Source organism: Mercenaria mercenaria, chromosome 2 (genome assembly GCF_021730395.1).
Source record: "Mercenaria mercenaria strain notata chromosome 2, MADL_Memer_1, whole genome shotgun sequence".
NCBI classification, from domain to species: Eukaryota; Metazoa; Mollusca; class Bivalvia; order Venerida; family Veneridae; genus Mercenaria; species Mercenaria mercenaria.
The window spans coordinates 26,165,872-26,180,936 of record NC_069362.1 but is presented as its reverse complement, the minus strand read 5'-3'; the positions used below and the strand labels follow the sequence as shown (position 1 = coordinate 26,180,936).

Genomic DNA, 15,065 nt, shown 5'->3' with positions numbered 1-15,065 from the left:
AACATTACTTATACCAAATCTTTCTTTTTGCTTTACCATAACGGATCATTCAGAAGAACTTATAGAAATTAAAATAGAATTCAAACTATTATATTTTTGGCTGCAAGACCTGGATAATGGTAATCATCTTTTATCAATTCCACTTATTCAAGTAATAACATGTAATCGGTTTTCAGACATAATTTGATTACATGAAGTATAATGTACTTTGTAACATCAGCAAAATCATATGTAATTATGACAAAATTATGATTATATTTTTATTTAATTTCATACATTTCCAACTTTTAACAGAATGGTATTGTTGGCATTACTTTTTATGCGAACTTGCCAAATGTTGTCTATGTCACAGAAGTTTTTTCACATAAACTATATAGTTTCTAGTGTCAAGCATCATATCTATATCAATAACATTTTGATAAATAGGATAAAGGTGTGCATATAAATGGATGAAAGTCTCTGGGATGGACATAATTTAGAGGTATTATGGACAGCTTGTCTCAATATACTACAATGAGTAACTTTTATAGATAAAAAATGTACTGACAACAATACAAATATTATACTACATAAATTCGGTTTCAGCTGGAAACTGTGGTAAAGAACAATTTTAACTTCGTTTTTATGTTTTATTGAATTAATATGACCTCACGAAATTATGTTGAAAGTTGAAAACTAAATGATTCAGATATCCACATCAATGGTAAACATAAAGCATTAAATTGAAAGACATTTTTAGATGCCACAGTTAGTCCAAAGCTCAAAACTACGTCAAATGGCGTGACTGCAGCGTGGTCCAAAAGTATGAACCAAGGTAAACATTATTAGTACGATACACCTTTATTTTTAGCACATACAGTTGTTTTCCTCAAACAGTAAGAAAAACCTTTTTTTTTGTTCTATTTAATGATGAATACTAGATTTTGATCTTGAATACAAAAGACTGTTTAGAATTTTCAAAGATTGTTTTCATCTATTTTCTATGGGTAGGAATACCAAGACAATGTTTGTAAATTAATAACATTCTGTACAATAAGTACATTTTGTGTGTCAACATATGAGGATATTGTTTTCAATCATTGTACACACCAAATACATTTTTTGAAAGACAATTTTCGATAATTTCACCAAGGTGGGTTACAATAATGTTTCATACATTCCTCGTAGGACGGAGGCGGTTGTTCATAATTTTGACTATACCCTGAATTGTGACTATTTATTGCACCTTCATCTCTTTCAACACGTCCTCTTCCCTCTGTATATCGGCTTCCATTTCTTTCCTCTGAATTCGATATTGTTACAATTGTCCTGCTGGATACGTTGCCATAAGATGGCTCATATCCAGGTACAACTGGATCAACATATCCCATACCGGACGATTGAGTCTCAAGCGGTACAAGAGGGACAAGTTGGTGACCTACATTTGTAGTATCGTTCAAACCTTCACCATTACTTTCGCTGTTATAAATATCACTCGTTGTCACCGACTTACACATTGTTCTAACTATAAGTAAACACGAAAAAAGCGCCAAAAGTCCGCCCGACCCGGAACAGATAAGTGCATATGGCATTCCAAGTTTAAAGTTATCAGTAACAAGGTCTTCATTGACACCTATAAACTGGGAGGCTGGAACCAGAATAAGACCACCTGTAAATAAATTGACATTTTTCAGTTGCAAAAGAAAATCATTTATTATTTTATGCAAACGTTCTAAAAACTGAGTATACTTTTTTATATATTCAATCGAATATTCTTGAAACCGTAATGAATCTGAATATTTATAAAGTAACCTTAAACTTAAAAAATATTTAACCCTTAGCCTGCTGGCGGCAAGTGATTCTGCCTTTGCGACAAGTGCAGACCAAGATCAGCCTGCACGTCCGTGCAGTCTGATCATGGTCAGCACTGTTCGCTATTCAGTCGGTAAATTTTTAGTAAAAAAAAGGGACAAATATCAAACAGGGAATGCCATGTTCCAAAAACGCAGCCTCCCCAAAACGAAAACGACAGCACGCAGGCGTGCACCACACACACACACACACACACACACACACACACACACACTCGCATACAAAGCAAACACACGGGGACAAAACGAACAAACAAAGGAATACAGTGGGACACCGCCTTGGAACGGTCAGTGGCAAAAACACCACTGGGGAGCTTAAACCGGTTTATGTGCGCACCCAACCTCACTCTTACCCCACCATGTTCCAAAGACACGGGACAGTGTAAATAAAAGTAAAATAGAAAAAGCAGACAACACGACAAAAATGAAAATGTTGCAGGCTCGGTTTGATTGAGCCTGTTCATGGACGGTAGTGGAAATGCATACTACAGCCCACGCCCTCTAGCCCCGGGTTGAGCAGAACTCAACATTTACACATGCTAAAAGTACAAAAAGCAATTTAGAGACATCCGCTGCTGTATTCAAACGGCGGTGAACATGGAACCTTTAAAATGATACACGGGTTGTGGCGTGTAATTCCATGAAAAGCGGCGTTTGGTCACCAGATAAAGTAATGGGTTTGCCCCAAACGAGAAAACAATGGGCAGAACTAAACAAACTGGAATTTAGAAAGGGGATCTAAGGTTATAGAGCCTGCATATCACAGGAACTGTCAAAAGACAAAATTTAAAAGCAGGCACCATATCCAAGGGGTGATTATACAATACCCAAGGCTATGAAAGCGAGTATTGGAACCACCCAGGCCGAAATGGTCATACTGAGAAACTAAACTGTACCAATAACACGACATAAAAGTCGTGCCGAACGATCTGAGAAGATCGAAATATAACAGCCCTGATTGAATGTACGGGGAGACTTTTTACGGCCGCCACACGGCACAAACAACGCTGCTGTGATAATCCCCGCCAGGTGAATCTCTAACACACGTAATGGAAACAAAATGGCATAGCATGTAAAACACAAAATGATCCTGTATAAATATATAAAAAGCAAACCTTAAGAACCAAAAACGTATGTACTCAATGCCTTTGCAGAAGACAGAGCAACAACAGAAACACCCTTAAGGGCCCGACGAAACAGACCAGAAGACAGATATCAAAACAGTTCAGTCCTGGTAGGATTCAAAAACTGCTTAACATAGAGTACCCTTCCCCACCCCCACCCCTCTTCCGTCAGACACAATCAAAGAGGGACTGTAAACGGGTTGAACACTAAACATGCGGTATGTCTCAAAACAGTTGGGTCGTAACCTCTTTTAATAAAACGTTTTATAATTTTACCAAATACAGTTGGAAAATTACCATGACCCAAGATCCTACAAAGTTTGTAAACCAAATCCCCATAAAAAACGGGTTTTGAAATACCTTGTCGCAGGAGTGTCTTTAGATTATTATTGAATTTTAAAACCAAATCAGAATTACGATAGTAAAATTTAGCAAAATATTTACGCAATTTGTAATAACGGTGGCCTTGCTGAAGAAGTTTACTTGTAATAATATCGATTACGTTCATTGAAATCCTTGACATGACTACACGCTCTGGCAAACCGAATTAATTGAGAAATTATATACCCCATTAGATGTAGCCTGAGGTACATCCCCATCCAAATGGGGAAAATTTACAATACTAAAATTAAAATAATCCCTCTTGTCATAAATTTTGATATGTATAATATTGTCATAAATAGAGAGACATCCCTTCGATAATAAATGGTATTGCCCAAATTGAATGATGGACCAGTCCATTATAGAAATTTAGCAGGGTAAGGGTTAAATCATTATTTGTTATAATATGTGAAAGTGTAAATAAAATGAATTTACCACAAATGCAACAGGAAATCATTTACATTCCTTTTATGCAAACATTCAAACTTGAAAAATGTCTATTTATTCAGGGTTCATGCAGTTCTGCACGTTTGGATCAAAATTCTTCCTACAATGTAGAACTTGGTGAAATTCTGTTTTTCAAAACGTCATAATATACTTGAAAAAATCGGCAAATGAAAAAGACAATGTCGTTTGTTTGATTTCTTGCTAGACTGCTTCGAAAAATTACGACCTCATGCAAGTTTTTTTCATTTTTGGAGTCTTTGAGAATATCCCAATTTTAACGACATTTCGCGAATACATGTTTTTTTCTACAATGTAGATTTTAATGAAACTTCTGTTTGTCGTCAATAAACATAAATATATATAATAAAGTGAAAAAAAAATATATAGGTGCGTGTGCTTGTTTTTGATATACTTGTCCATGATTAAAGAGATCTGGACATTTCTGATTTAAGGCACTTCTTTAGAATTATTGAACATGTCAAAATTGATGTATAAAGACAGACATGTTGCCTTTTTAATACATTAACTCACGAGTTGCCATAAATTCACAAATTTATTTCTCCTTCCATATGCCAACCACAGGCTTTAATCTACGTTATCCGGATAAATGACGTTACGGTATTACGCCCACTTTATCAAACGTGCAGAACTACCGTACATAAAATGGAGGTCTAAATATGCTGAATAATAGAAAAAGAGAGAAGTCCGTTTGTTATCCATATGAAACAGTTCTGCGAAAGCTGATCGAAATTCTTCATTAACCAAAAGTTTTTGAAATGAAAATATGACTATCGAAACTTTTAAAATAAGGTTGACAATTCTAGTTTTAAATATGGAACTAGTATAACTGCAGTCTGTATACCAAAACTACAAAAAAAAATCCGTATTTGAAACCCTACTTCCTTTGTCTGGTTTTCAAAAACTGTAACATATTATGTGCTCAGTTGTCTTTTGATACCCTCTAAATCAAGACCAGACATATCTGAGATAAATAGGCCTACCTGCTCCTTAAAGTAATTTTACCCTACCCTTTCATAAATCAAACTAAATGATTAATAAGCTAGAGCCTTTCCGGTAAAGGTTAGGGACATATTAATGAAGTGGTAATCATACGTTCAAGACATGGATGTCAAGATAACGCATTGCGAAGTATGTAACAATGGTGGTATCGACCGCCATGGGTGATATGCAGTAACTTTCACACAAATGTGATATCTTGAATTGGATTTGTTATCGTGTCACGTATTCTTTTATTTTCCTTAATAATGAAATATTTATTAATCGCTCATCATTTTTGTAAAAAGTTATGATTTCCATAATGCATAACGATACAAGAGCTCTAAAGTGTTGCAATCACTTTACTTCACTTGAGCAAATAATGAAAGTGTTTAACTGCAAATTGGTTTGACGACAAGCCATATGAGATCCTTTTCTGTTCAGTCTCACGCGCGTTGTTCACATAAGAAATGCATTACTTCTTACAAAAATTTACGACGCTTTACAATAGAGTTCGAATATTCCTGTTCATTATCTAATAAATACTGCATTCTGACACTTTTCAATAGATACACTAGCAAATAGACGGCATTTGTGATTCAAATAAGAAAAGAGGAAAACCACAGGTCGCCCAACACGACATAAATGAAAATGTTGCAGGCTCGGTACTTGGATTCAGTGTTGTTATAGTTTCTGGTCCTTTGGGATCATGGAGTCCATTCAACATGTGTTAACAGAGTTCCGCTTAAGCCGGTGCTAGGGGGCGTGAGAGGTGTTGCACATTTCATTACCTCTTATGAACAGACTCAATCAAACCGAGTCTATAATTCTTCTTGGTTGCATTTTTTGCTTCCAAGGGATCTTTTTACAGATTTTATTGATTGCGCCTGTTCATGGACGGTAGTGAAAATGCAAGCTATCGTCCACGCCCTCTAACCCCGGGTTGAGCAGAACTCAACATTTACACATATTACAATTACCGAAATAAAATTTAGAGACACCCGCAGGTGTTTTCATAAGGCGGTGTACATGGAATCTTTAATGATACAGAGTTCCATGAAAAGCGGAGTATTTAAAAAAAATGGGTTTGCCCTAAACAAGAAAACAAGGGGCAGAAATTAACAAACTGGCATTTAGAGAGGGGAGCTGAGGTTACGGAGCCTGCATATTACAGAAACTGCCAAAGTCATACCTAACACTTGCATTTGTTATCAAGCTGTGGAAATCAATCTGCAAGTACATTACAGAGTTTACGGAATTAGCCGACCGTCAACTTCACTACACATAAATATTTACACAAGATTGTAGTTCCAAGATTCGTGTACTAAAATCAGTCATATTCAGGTAAAACTACAATATTACGTGTGTATAAATAATACATCCTGTCTACAATTATCTTTTGTGCTTCTCCGATAAACGTCATTAATGACAGTATCTACTGTACCTATATAATACTCTGTTGAAATGTAACGAAACTTTTCGTGAAACAGAATATTAATTTCAACCAATAAAATGTATGCATGTATTCATTTCTGTTCAGTCCTGCTGTTTTTATTGGTTGAAGACTTATAAATTTACTTTTATTGGTTCTTTCAGTAGGTCAAAAGTTGGCGTAGACAGCTACGCCGAAAAATATAGAGTTTTACTTATTATGTAAGAATTGATTTCGCAAACAATATTTTACCATCAATATTCAGAGTGTTATAAAATATATTTATACACGGTTATTCACGCCGTCAATATTATCTGCACCTGTATATAACATATTACAGTGACAGTGTCACTTTAAGGACACACTTGAGGATCAATTGACATTTTTTGGACATTTTTTGTTTTTATTTCATATAGATTCAAAATAATTTCCTCTATCAGATGTCAAAAGGAAATGAATTTAAAAGCTTTATTTGATGAATATCCAGATTTAACAGTAGATGTTTGACAAGAGTTTACAATAACACCCTTCTGAAAAGAACTGCCTGGCACAGTATTTCTGGACCACCAGCTTAGCATTTGATTTCCAGAATCTCAATAATTATATGGGGCCATTCAAGGCTCTAGAGGGAGCGTTAATGGGAATTATATTGCCTTGATGAAATCGAAATTATATGGGTGATTTTCATCAGGTAAATATAACTGATTTTGACTGGCTGTCTTGGTTGAGAGGGTTAATTATTTGTGAATAATTATTACTAATGTTCAAATTGTGGACCTATATATACATGATATGGAATATAATATAATGAAGTAGTCTGATTCGTTGGCAGAAAAATAAGGGAAGTTCATTCTTTGATGAAGGTGGGACCTAAGGATTTATTTCTCATTATATATTTTCTTCGTTTTCTCACTTTCAAAACTTGGTGAAGTGTTTGATTTGATTCAATTCTTTTATTTATGAAGGAAATTGCATAACAATTGAAGAAAAAATTGTCTGTTTCTTTGAAGGGTGTTCTATATAAAAGCGTATCACAGTTTTTAATAAATGAACCCATTCTTGAATTATATCAATTTTAATTCATTGGGGAAGGAAACATATACCCAAAACTAAACTAATTGATTTGTCTGTAACTCTTTTTTTCTGGCAATTTAGGGAATTTGTGAAACACTTTGGTAGTTTATTGGCCTCTCGTACTGCACACAAAATGTTGGCTCATTTGAAGTACTGATGAGAGAGTCGAATCTGTTTGAAGATAACATTAGACTTTTACATATTGTGTATCTTAAAAGAATCGCGATGCATAAAATGTTATTAAAATAGTACCATGGTAAAGTTCAATATTTCATCTTCGTTTTGGTATGCTACACATCATGTTTATTCTTCAGAAATCTAGAGAAAAGACATGTTATAGCATGTCAACCCTCGACCCCTAAGTGTGTCCTTAAACTCGAACATAATAAATAAAAAACTATTGGCAGAAGGTAAATTTCATTTATCTTATGTTTCTTTTCGGATCAACTTTGTTGATAATGTTTTCCTTGTGAATATAGCATTGACGTTGTACAAAAGCTACCGATAAGAAATATTATTCTATATCTATTCTATCTATCCAGTCGTGAACGTTCATTTGCAACACGTCACCGTACAATATATTACCTTATTGGACACACGTGCGTACAAAAGACCTGTATTTTTTCCGTATTTGGACGGTTCAAAAAGTCCAATGCTAAACATACGATAAAGCCCGAAACGCGTGACAATGTTCCGAATGTAAATCGGGTGATTACAGAAGTATGCGGTCTGTGTAGAGAGTTTGATTATGCGTCTTAAAATCAGAAAAGGATGAAATACAATATTCAGTGAACCATTTTCAATTTAAAGTAAAATAAAATAGATATAGAATAAAAAGGTTATTTAACATTGTACTGTACAATACGAGATATATTTGGACTCGTACCCAGCTGGGAAAACCGTATTGGACTTGCCTAGCGGCTCGTCCAATATGGTTTTCTCAGCTGGGTACGAGTCCAAATATATCTCCGTATTGTACAGAACAATGTTAGATAACCTGATATTATTGACATTATACCAGTCTGTTCTGCTCTTACCTGAAACAACTGCATAACAGAATACCATACAATATGTGGACTGTTTTGGTTCTTCTTCACGTTTTCCTGACATGTAATGCAAAAGCCTTTTCTTCTGCGTTCTCATAAGAATAAGCCCTAGCAGTACAATCACCAAAGCACAAACTGCTTCAATCTGGAATTCAAGAAGCCTTGAAAACTGAAATCCTGAAATAAATGTACAGAATGGCCTTAGTAAATTCAGTTTTTAGAAAGAAACCTGTCTGCTAAAATGAGGTAAATATGCAAACGTTTCATATGTTTTCAATTATTATACATGAGGTGTATGTTTGCACTTATCGTTACTAATATTCTAAAACACTTTGCTATTATTCATAAAATAGAAAGTGCAAAGTACAATGCTGCAATTTCTGTAAAATATAAAATATATCTAATTTTATAGTTACATATACAAAGTCAGATCCTACAATTATGCTTCTCCGCGTCAGAAAGGGTATCTGGGATCTTTGTTCTCCACAGTAAAACTGGAGATCTTCCTCTACAATTAATTACCGGTGTATGTTTAAGGTCTTTAAAGCAAACAATAAACGAGCACACGAATTTTACAATGCATTTAATATCTCTGAATATAATATACTTACGTGAATATCTTGCCGTGAAGTCATAATCTGGGAGGTCTTGGGTGTGGTGAAACCCGTATTTGTCATCAGCTACGTCAATTCTATCTTCCTTTAACTGCGTGTAAGATTTTGTACGGCACATTCCATCCCAACATATAACAGCATACCACAGAGCAAAGTTTTGACTTACTGTATTTTCATTAGTATATTGAGATGGATAAATAATGATATGGAGCCATCCTGGGACAGAAAACCCAATCAGCTGCGCACCAAATGATAAGAATAAACACAGTATTGTCAGATTAAGGTAGCATATTCTTGATGGCATTTTCAATGACGATTCATAGATATAGTGTTGAGATTAGGATTTTCATCTTTAGTGTGGCTTCTAGTAATTCCAAATGGCACTGGAAAGGAATAACATATGAATTAAGAAATATAACTCATTTTCAACTAGCCTACCCATACAGAGGGTGTCTTGTAGAATTCTATATAAAACTAGATATCTGATATTACACATCAAAAATGTTGAAAAGCTTACAAAATGACATCAGGAAGTACTTTCTGAAGTACAGTGAAGTTTTCACAATAGCGTCAATTTTGTATAGTTAAGTGCTGACATATGAGCTACACATTTTCAAGATTAGTTTGCTATTAGACCATATTTCTGTCAAAAGAGTTTTGAAATAAAAGTATCTATGCATCCTTTAAATGGCATCTTCACGTTTTATAAAAGCACTGGTCGTAAAATGAATGAAATAATGTATTTGCATTATTCGAGTTTATGTTTTTAGCAACACATTTGTCAAAATGGGTATTGTCAAAACTATCGCGGGGCGTAGTGTACTTACAGTTTTGTTTTCTTCTTTTCCTAAATGTTCAGATTCAATGTTGCATCTTTTTGAAGTGACATATCGCTGAAACAACAAAATGGTCAACTAAAGATGGCTGTTTGAATAGTAAACGCTGTATTAACGTTTTTCATGGCCGCGTAACTAATGTAAGTATCTCATTTTCAACTGTTTTATATACATATGGTATCTACATAAGCATAATTTATTCCTTATAATTACTGCTTTGTTAAGTCTTTTTTTTTTTATTAAAGAAACCGATCACTTAAAGTACAAAATCATCAAGTAACGACAAACATTCTAATATCGAATTTCAACGTACATGTACTGTACGCTTTTCATGAGCAAGTTGTGAAGAAAATATGCTTTTTTGACGACGGGACAGATGTAAATAAAAGTATTCAAAAATGTTGAGATCTAATCTAAATATTAGCAGCTCTATCAAAATCGCCATTTGGAAGTTTATGCATAGAAGGCAAACTTATACCAGACTTGGTTGTAAATATTAATTGGCAAAAATAACAACACACACACGCACGCACGCAATCACGCACACACAAACAAACAATACAAACAACAACAGTTAATTATTATGACGTTCACAAATGTCGGACCGATGACGAATAGACGGTTACAGTGTTACTATGTGATGTATCTGACAAGATTCAGATGGAAAATAAAACATATCGATCAGATCTGATTTAAAAACATACTGGTCCAACATTGATAACTATATATGGAGATGCTGTCTTCACAATAAATCACTTATGACACTTATATTTTTGCAAATGGATGCAGAGTAAAGGGCGCCTTTGAAAGCCATCTCAAAACAGGAATGAAAGCCTCAGGTGTTATCTCCCGTACCTATTCCTCAAACTCATGAGTCATAACAAATGAGCAGTAAATGTGTGTCGCTGTTCAATGGTAAAGATAGACATTGTGATACTGTAATGAAACTTATTGATTTTCTCCGCGAAGCTTATGGACAATTTGCATATCATTTACTGAGTAATCAGTGTTACATGAAATAAACAGGAACCTAAGTATCATTCATGGTATTGACCTACAATATTTAAAGGAGCATATCAACATGTGAAGTTTACTAAAACACTATAAAGTCAAGCTAATTGAGGAAAAAGTAAGCAGAATACTCACAGTTTATCGAACCTTGATCAACCATTCACTCTTTAATGCTTCATTCAATTCATGTACTGTTGATATACACGTCCTTAATTCCACAGACAGGAAAATCAATCATGTAAATGGACTTAGAATATCGCTATCATTACTCTGCTTTACTGACTTCCCAGTGCTTCATATTGATCAACTACATGTATGTGTTAAAATCAATGGGGAATTGTGGTATAGTAATTGACGTTTAAACTAACTTAATTGATAAATTTCGGACAGTTATGTTTATAGAATTTTTCTACTTAATCTATAGATACTTGAATACATTTTCAAGGAACAGTTCCGGCAGGAAAGAGGAAAATAGTAAACATGATAAATACAAATAATTTTATCATAAAACAAAACAAAATAAAGATAAAGTAAAGATAAAGGTTGTTTTAAAGCGGGTGTTATAGTACGTCACCAACAGGTGCGCACAGCACTTCCCTGTCGAAACACCTCGATTCGGTGAGTAAATTTGCGATTATTTCAATGATAACGGATTGGTTTGGAATAACATATAGTCTTAAGTACCCAGATATGTCTCTAGTTTATCAATGACATTTGCAATTTCCAAGTCTTCCGTGAAAGAGAACATATTTAAGCCTTTTTAACATATACATCTATTGACAATTGGATTAATGCAGACTAAAAGTTTTGTCTCCTTTACATCTTTAATACGCGAAAAATGACAAATATAAGGAAATGTAGAGAACATGTATCATATATATGCACGTTAATAGTATACAAGAAATGTTCAAGATGTGCTTCATATATTAAAATGCTTAAATGAAGTTTACAAACACTGTAACAATTGGTTAATCCAAATACAAGAACGTTCAGGTAAGCGTGATCACATTTATATGAGCCACCCCGATTTTAGCCATGCTGGACATTGGTGAGCTGGAAAGTGCATCAATTCAGCTTGTGAACCGGGAAGGTAAAATTTTAGTTTACTGATTTCTTGGAAAGTTTACATTCCGATAACTAATCAAGGTATCACTGACCTCTGTTTGCCATAACAGAGCACCCGTCAAGCCTTTGATTTCTTAGAAATGCATGAAAACTTTTTTTATGCGATATCATATGTTGTGGTGAATAGGGAAGTGTTTCCACGAATGTATTGTGCACGAACATTCTCTTAAACGGAAGACTTTCTTGAAAAATGCAAACATCAATGATAAACTAGCGACACATGTGGGTACTTTAGACTCTATATCATTTCCAAATCTATCCGTTATCAATGAAATAATCGCAAGTTTACGCACCGAATCGAGGTGTTTTGATACAAAAAAGCCGCATCGGGAAGTGCTGTGCGCACCTGTTAATGACGTACTCTACCCCTAATTAGGCAAAGCTAAAATCCCATCACAAATAGTACTCATCGAATACTAATGATTCATACATGATTATCAAAACAACAACAAGCAAAATCAAATATCCACAAGCGTAACAACTGGTCAAAAGTGAACCATATTCATTTTAAAATGTTCATTCTCTGTCAGTGGTAGCTGATCCTAAAGAACATAATAACATACTACTAGATCTGGTACCATTTGGACTGCAAATGATTGAAACGTTTTACATGTAATGTAACCAAACTAAAAATATCGGCAAAATGTGCTAGATGTTAAACTAGGGATACTGTTTTGTGATATTTTAAAAGCAAAATGTGAATTTAGATGATTTAGCGAAATGAGTTGATCTGCAGCTAAATGTTGATGCTCACCAACTGATCTGCTAGAGAGCTGCTGGAGAGTCTTCTTCAAAATCATTAGTCGAATCGGGATAAATCGAAATTTCGTAAACAAAGTCAGCTCAAATCATCAGCGTGAAATTACATTGCAAACGTGACAGCGCGTGGAGACAAATTGGTTAATACATGCTTGGAAATGCTCCGCCCACTGAATGCTTAAGACATTCTGAAGCCAAGTTAACAATAAAGAAGCAGCGGTCTGTCGCTAATTCACCCTAATTGCGTCAGCAATATGACCACGCTGAAACGTATCGTGAACCGTACAGTTTTGCATACCAAAGGTCTATCATAGTAAGCACTCTTGTAGGCTGTATTGCTAAAGAGAATATATCCATTAAATTTTGGTATCGTATTGCTACATGTATCGCAGCAAAAACGGGTTTATCTTGGATCACAGCACAAATCAAGAAAAAAATTAGAAACGCAAAAAAATGTTATCACAGAGCTAAACTTTCTAAGAACGCAGGGAACTGGAATAAATTCGGAATGGTTCGTAATGAAATAGTTTCATTAATCCGCATAACTAAACAAAATCACTTCTTAAACCTGACACACTTAAATCTGATTCTACTACGGCTAAAGATTGATGGAAAGGCTTCATCTCTACAACTGATGAACAAATTATACCACCACTCACAAACTCTGCTACTCGGATATTTGTCTTTGATTCTAAATCAAAATCTGATCTATTGAATGAATTATTTTGCAGCCAGGCTTCGATTCTAATAAGGACCTTCCTGACAATGTTTATTAAGCGACTAGAAACAAACTTGACTTTCATTTTCGTTTTTGTCGTGTTGAGCGACCTGTCGAGTTTCCACTTTTTCTATTTTATTTTCACAGCAGCGTTGTTTGTGTCGTGTGGCGGCCGTAAAAGTCTCCCCGTACATTCAATCAGGGCTGTTATATTTCGATCTTCTCAGATTGTTCAGCACGACTTTTATGTTGTGTTATTGGTACTGCTTAGTTTCTCAGCATGACCATTTCGGCCTGGGTGGTTCCAATACTCCCGCTTTCATAGCTTTGGGTATGGTATAATCACCCCTTGATAATGGTGCCTGCCTTTTATTTTTGTCTTTTGGCAGTTCCTGTGATATTCAGGCTCCATAACCTTAGATCCCCTTTCTAAATTCCAGTTTGTTTAGTTCTACCCATTGTTTTCTCGTTTAGGGCAAACCCGTTATTTTATTTGGGGACCATACGCCGCTTTTCATGGAATCACACGTAAGTGTATCATTGTAGGTTACATGTGCACTACCGTATGAACACATTTGTGGATGTCTTTAAATTGTTTTTTTTTTTGTACTTTTAGCATGTGTAAATGTTGAGTTCTGCTCAACCCGGGGGTAGAGGGCGTGGACGGTAGCATGCATTTCCACTACCGTCCATGAACAGGCTCAATCAAACCGAGCTTGCAACATTTTCGTTTTTGTCGTGCTGAGAGACCTGTGGAGTTTCCACCTTTTTTATTTCCATTACCCCACAAGACGTCGAAGACGCTCTGAGGAATTTATCTTTAATCATATCTCTTATTGGGTATGCTGATGTAGTTTATATCAATTGCACGCAATATGAGAATCTCTAACTCAACAAAATTCAGGTTGAAGCTTCCAGTGTTGTTTCTGAGGCTACTGAACGTGTATCTCTTCATGAACTTCATAGAGAAGTTCCTTTGGAATCTCTTGAAATTTGACGATTACACCATAAGCAAATTCTAATCTACCAAATGAAAAACGGCCTTACTCCTGACTATCTTTCCACTCTTGTCCCACCATCTACACGGGAAACGTCTTGGTATAATTTACGCAACGCCACTGATATTCCGCCTATACGCACCAGAACTTCTCTTTACTACAATGCCTTTCTACCATCGGCTCTAAGAGATTTGAACACACTTTCAAGAGAATTGCAAAATTCAGCTTCATAAGCTTCCTTCAAATCGCAATTGAAAACTAGCGCGAAATGTTCTAATTATTTTTACGTAGGCGATGGAAAATGGCAAGTATATCATGTTCAGCTCCGTACCGAATGCAGCTTCCTAAACCAGCATTTGTTCAGAAAAAAAAACATTTCTCCGACACCTCTTTGTCAATGTGGTCTTCCAGAGAGTAACCATCATCTCTTTTTTTGAATGTCGCCACTATGATGATATCAGAGTTCGTCTTCTTGAAACTACTTCCAACTATTGCACCTTAACACTTTATACTCTACTGAACGGAGACCGAAATCTCAGCGATGAAATAAACGTTAAAATATTCCAAGAAGTCCAAAACTACATCCGGGAAAGCAGACGATTTTCATGAGCATTTGTTCACTGAATGCTATATGCTATACTGCTCCAATGCCGA

The 15,065-nt window shown here is 35.2% G+C and overlaps 1 protein-coding gene across 2 annotated transcripts; it reads right to left on the bottom strand.

Annotated features, from left to right (window-relative positions):
• Nucleotides 1-252: 252 nt before the first annotated feature.
• On the bottom strand, nucleotides 253-11,110 carry LOC123563560 (uncharacterized). Of its 2 annotated transcripts, XM_045356415.2 has the most exons (5): nucleotides 10,947-11,110; nucleotides 9,792-9,857; nucleotides 8,962-9,347; nucleotides 8,342-8,527; nucleotides 253-1,648 (listed from the first exon to the last, which is right to left on the bottom strand). In XM_045356415.2, the coding sequence occupies exons 3-5, from the start codon at nucleotides 9,266-9,268 to the stop codon at nucleotides 1,125-1,127; spliced, it is 1,017 nt and encodes a 338-aa protein (XP_045212350.2). In that variant the 5' UTR covers nucleotides 9,269-9,347; nucleotides 9,792-9,857; nucleotides 10,947-11,110; the 3' UTR covers nucleotides 253-1,124. The 2 variants fall into 2 exon arrangements, with proteins under 2 accessions (XP_045212350.2, XP_045212351.2); XM_045356416.2 differs by lacking the exon at nucleotides 9,792-9,857.
• Between the last annotated feature and the right edge of the window lie 3,955 nt (nucleotides 11,111-15,065).